This window comes from Anastrepha ludens, chromosome X (genome assembly GCF_028408465.1).
Source record: "Anastrepha ludens isolate Willacy chromosome X, idAnaLude1.1, whole genome shotgun sequence".
NCBI lineage: Eukaryota > Metazoa > Arthropoda > Insecta > Diptera > Tephritidae > Anastrepha > Anastrepha ludens.
The window spans coordinates 31,829,033-31,834,944 of NC_071503.1; the positions used below are offsets into that span (position 1 = coordinate 31,829,033).

Here is a 5,912-nt window from a genome sequence, read left to right on the forward strand (position 1 = left end):
GAAGCTTGATATGAGTGTTGGAATCTGGACTCAACAATGATGTCAGCTCCTCACCATTGCTTTGCAACTGAGCGATATCACGATGGCCAATTTCGCTTTTGAAAATGGATTCGCTTCTTCATAGAGCGTCTGCCACAACGTTATCTTTGACCGATATGTACCGGATGTCTGTGCAATATTGGCCAATCAAGTCAAGATGCCTTAACTGTCTGGGCGAAGCTTTTTCCGGTTTTTGCTTGAAAGCAAACGTAATGGGCTTGTGGTCGGTGAGAATGATGCATTCACGACCCTCGATCATGTATCTATTATGCTTGACAGCCAAGTAGATTGCCAATAATTCACGATCGTAGGTACTGTATTTCTTTTGGGTCTCAGACATTCGTTTGGAAAAAAAACTTAGGGGTTGTAAATCATTACCCACTCGCTGTTGTAAAACTGCACCAACCGAAAAATTGCTGGCATCAACATTTAAAATCAGTTAGGCATTCGGCAAAGGATGTGCCAGCAGTGTCGCCTTAGCCAGATCAGACTTGCATTGTTCAAACGCCGGGGACGCCTCCTCAGTCCAGATCAATGGCGTTCTGTCTTTTTTTGTATTTCCGACAATGAGAGATTGTAGTTTACCCTGCTAATGCTGTTAAGCCAAAAAACGACGATAATAATTGAGGAGTGCCAAGAAACGGCGCAACTCATGAGCTACTGTCGGCTTTTTGAACTGACAAATGGCCTCAGTTTTGGCCTTAGGAGGCGCGACGCTATCTGCCGTAATCGTGTGGAAGAGAAAAATTATTTCGGGCTGGCCGAGGGTGCATTTGGCGAGATTAATCTTCAAATTGTGAGCGCTTAATCTCTCGAAAACTATGCGAAGATGCTTCCGGTGTTCGGTTTCGTTAACCGAAGCCACGCAAATATCGTCTATGTTGACGAAAACGAAATCCAAATTCATGAACAGCTTGTTCATGAACCTTTGGAATGTTTGAGAAGCATTTCTGAGACCGAATGTCTTGACGTTAAATTCATATAGGCCAAATGGGGTGATTATGGCCGTTTTTTCCTTGTCAGCCCTATCAATTGGAATTTGGTTGTAAGCACTAACCAAATCAATGATCGAGAAAATTTTGCATCCAGCAAACTTTTGTGTAAAGTCATGGATATGAGGCAAGGGATAGCGATCTGGTACCGTAATGGCATTGAGACGCCGATAGTCACCGCAGAATCGCCAGCGCCCATCTTTTTTGGGAACCATGTGTAATGGACTTGCCCATGCACTTTTGCTTGGACTGCAGATGCCAGCATTGAGCATGGCTTCGAATTCTGTTTTGGCAATTTTAAGTCGCTCCGGGTTGAGACGACGTGCTGCCGAAAATATGGGCTGACCCGTGGTAATGATTTGATGAGTACTGTCATGAGATGGGACTAAATCCGTATTGCTAAAAATCGGTGGAAGCGTCAGAGCCTTGAATTCGCTAATGAGATCAGCCATATTGTTATTCCCGACATTGATGGTGGATAAACGTTCATATGGAGTCATAATGGAATTGCATTTAACCACCAGTTGGGTTTTTTCGTCAATAATTTTGCGGTTTTTGACATCAATAATGAGACCGTAGTAGTTTAAAAAATCTATGCCGATGATTGGCTTATCTACATCGGCAATTATGAATGGCCACGTGAATTTGCGCCTGAGGCCAATGTTCAGGCTAAGCTGATGTTTGCCGAAAGTCTTAATGGGAATGCCGTTTGCGGCAAATAAACGATATGAGGACGGGCCGGCCGATTTGTTACCGAAAATACGCGGTAGAATTGAGATATCGGAGCCGGTGTCAATGAGAAAATTCCTGCAGGTGTTTTTGTCCGTAATGAACAATCGAAGCAGCTTTTAGTTTTCCGGCCTTTTATCATTAGATTTGCACGGGGGAACACATTTGAGTGCTGCGCCACCGAACTTGTAGTGGTATCGGCAAAACGGTTTGGCATTACCGTTGTCGCCGGAGATTGAACGTGCATTCTGGTTGTTGCCACTTCGTGATCGTGACCGTGAACGATCACCGGGGGTGGTCAACTGGGTTGCCTAATTAGCAACTGCCTGTGTCAAAGCTTTAATATTGTTGAGGATTTCCTCAAATTCTTCATTTTTATGTGGTGTACTGGCACCAGCTTTCACTGCCATGACTTGTGAGGATGTGGATCCAACAAAGTCCATGATCGTATCGGCGCGTTTGGCGCATATGTCTAAGTCTTCATCACCAATTATTAAGCAAGCTCGAAGTGTAACAGGCAATCTTTCAATCCACCAGCTTTTTAAAATTGTTTCCGAAACTGAGCTTCCGGACAGGTCACGCATGTGGCGCAAAAGCTGAGATGGTTTACGGTCACCCAGCTCAACGTCATTAAGTAACTTTCGAATTTTTTTCGATTCGGAGTCCGCGAATTCCGCGATAATTCTATTTTTGAGACACTCGTATTTGTCCGTTTCGGGACTGTTGCAAAGAAAATCACTGACCAGTTCGAGAATTTGCGCGTCTAATGCGCCGACCACGTGGTCGTATTTTGTATCATCGCGAGAAATGTTAGCGCGTCGAAAAGACGTCTCTATTTGAATGAAAAATATATGATGGCTACTTTTCAAGAAAACGGGTGGTTTAACCGCAATATGACTACTTTGTAAAGGCTGATCGGTGAAGGTACTCACATTTTCGCGAAATTCTTGTTGTAGTTGCCGCTGAGAGGCTCCTGATGAGGTTCCAGGTGTGCAGTCTCCTTGGATCATTCTGGTAAATATTGATTGTAGGTTCCCTTGAATGGCTTCCAAAACCTCGATTGGTATTTGCTCTCTTGGTCGTAGATAAGGCTTCTCGTTGTTTGATGATATTCTCATTCGAAAAAATATTGCATCAAAAATGTTGTATTTGCGCGTTGAATTACGTTTTAAAGTTGCATTAATAGTTCAATTGTTTGTATGGTTGAATAGAATTGTGAGTTAAATGCGGAAGGTAATTCCTACCAACCGCGTTGCATCAATAAAAACTCCTTTTAAATGCTTGCGTTAAATTTCGTCGTTAAGTTCCGAAGTTTGGTGTAGTACCACAAGCGTTGGTTACATGAGGTGGAATGTGCGGTTATGTTAGTATGCAGGTGCAATTTAGGTTATGGTCGATGCACGCTGTCCGTATTCGACAAGTCCACAATCTTCTCGGAAAACACTTTTTTATGAAAATGTTCTTTGTTCGGGGTCACCAATTTGGATTTTTCCAATGAATATTTTATTTATTATTATAGGCAAATATTTATTACACCATGAAATATTAATAAATGATAGAAATGTATCTTTAAGCTGCGAACGATAAATAGCACCAACCAAACAACCAACTGCTATCGAATACAATCAAACTTCCACTAACTCTATCAACCTGCACGAACGCGAGGAACAAAAATACTAAAGCAACGTATACACGCTGCCTTTTTGTATCAACAATCCCTACGACCAGCACACACGCTGCGATTGTTGTATCAACGCGTTGTACAGTGCGTACATGCAATTACAGGCAATGCCCCACAAAGTATTGTTCTTCCCATTCCGAATGGAAATGGTATGTCTTCGCCTTCTTACTACTGCTTGCCACAATGTTTCGAACTCTAACCCAACCGCTGCACGCAGAACGTTGGTAATGCCGTTCAGTATTAAACTGAGCGCAATGTCGACGTGCATTGCGTATATATAAAGCCAAAAAATTCTCGAACACGCTAATCGGTTCCAGCCGATCCTAGAACGGAGACGCGACTTCGCGTCGTGTTTGTCAGCGCGAAATCGCTTACCGCAGTGTTGCCGCTGTTTATCTATTTATTATGAAAATTTCTGAAATTTGCTAATACTGGTATGATTTTCAGACTTTTGGATTTTTTGCAACGTGAGCAGCGCGAGCTACCAGAATTGCCTTTGCGAGCTACCGGTAGCTCGCGATCGACGGGTTGGCGACCACTGCACTAGATGGATAATTGAAGGTCTGCACGTACCCACTAATTTACGAACGCTTTGACAAATCTGTGATATGGAAGTACTCGGGTTGATTTTTTGCAGTTTAGCAGTTTTTTGGCATCAGTAAATAAATAATTTGCTTTTTTACTATAAATAATTTGCTTTTTTACTATAAATAATTTGCTTTTTTACTACTTTGTTTAGCGTTTCTTAAAGATTTTAACTCGGGTGACCACCATGGAACAGTTTTTGCGAGTGGTACAGGGAATGGATTCGTTGGCTGCTGTACGTATTATTATCCTTTTAATGAAAGCAGCTTTGCAGTTAGCAGTTGGCGGCCGCCGTGGCCGAATGAGTTGGTGCGTAACTACCATTCGAATTTGAGAAAGAGAACGTCGGTTCGAATCTCGGTAAAAGATCAAAATTAAGAAAAAGTGTTTTCTAATAGCGGTCGCCTCTCGGCAAGCAATGGCAAACCTCCGAGTGTATTTCTGCCATCAAAAAGTTCCTCATAAAAAATATCTGCCGTTCGGAGTCGGTTTGAAATTGTAGGTCCCTCCATTTGTGGAATAACATCAAGACGCACACCACAAATAGGAGGAGGAGCTCGGCCAAACACCCAAAGAGGGTGTACGCGCCAATTATAAATAAATTTGCAGTTAATATTAAAATAAGGGGGGTATAAAATATTAGATAAGCCTAGAATTTTGATCTTAAATAGTGGCCAATCAGACCATTTTGTGTTGAAAAGCGGAATAGTACGATGAGGAGTACAAAGATCTACTGTGACAGAAGTTATGGTAGGAAAATGGTCACTGTTAAAATCTTCAATGACTGCCTTTTGTGTTATGGTTTGCTGAGTACCAAAGAGGGTTCCAAGCATTCACATCACCAACTAGTATCACTGGGCCATTAAGTATATTTAGTATGTTTCGAAGATCAGACACTAAGATATTTTGTTGTGGAGCTATGTAAATGGAAATAATGGGGAATTTGAGTTTGAATTCAATTTCAACTGCGGCAATAGATAGGTGTGAATTGAAGTTAATAAAATTTTATGGAATGCTTTTGTGTGTCAACAAAGCTGTACCCCCCTTAGCAGTATTGTTATAACTAAAGTTGTGAAAATGTCCATTATATTGCTTAGGTAATATTGGAGTTGAGTCGTATATGCAGTAGACCGGAGTGAAATACGTAAATTTTTTTAAATCATATCGTAATAGCAGGGAAAAGTTACTACATATCAATACAAATTCAGGAAAAAAAGAAATTTCAAATCGGTTAATATCTTCCGTTCGCGCATTGCATTTAAAATTTACAAATTTTATAATAAATTGAACAAATATTCGAAAAATTGTAAAAGGTGGAAATGATGTTAGATAAAGTTCATTTTTTGTAGAGTATGACAACATCCGGTATAGTTTGAAAAGAAAAACGTCCACCGCTCTATCAAAGCCCCTACAGCCCCTGAAAAGAAGTGGAAAATGTCATTTTTTGTATAAATTTACGTAATTGCGGGTGGTTAGTTTCTCTATTTTAATTTTTGCATAAGTCTTCTTGAGTATATAAGTAGAATAAATTATTCCCCTCTTAGCGCGCCCACTAACCACACTGTCTTAAAGAAGTTTTGTACAGCTCTTGGCCCGCCCTTTTTGGACGACTCAGAACTCACCGCGTGAAGGTGACTGTACTACGAGTTTCACCCACTCCCTTCCCAACCAACCAACCAACCAAAGATGAAAAATTATTTATTCGGGAGTGGCAAAGTCTGCTTTAGTGTCAAGTTGAGGCATAACTGTACGAGAAGTGAGTGCTGCTCTTATAAACCCATCACGTCTCTCGTTCCCATACATGCACCATTCTTCCACCCATCACATCCAATCACTACAACATTAGATTGATTTATACCATTTTCTTCAAAATAATTTACAATGTT

At 41.1% G+C, this 5,912-nt stretch overlaps 1 protein-coding gene across 1 annotated transcript; it reads right to left on the bottom strand.

Moving 5' to 3' along the window:
• Positions 1 to 2,071: 2,071 nt before the first annotated feature.
• Positions 2,072 to 2,770, bottom strand: LOC128869893 (uncharacterized). The gene has a single exon (XM_054112490.1). The coding sequence runs from the start codon at positions 2,768 to 2,770 to the stop codon at positions 2,072 to 2,074; it is 699 nt and encodes a 232-aa protein (XP_053968465.1).
• Positions 2,771 to 5,912: the final 3,142 nt, after the last annotated feature.

Coding starts and splice junctions, on each gene's coding strand:
- LOC128869893 (XM_054112490.1), bottom strand. CDS start 2,770: ATGATCCAAGGAGACTGCACACCTGGAACCTCATCAGGAGCCTCTCAG.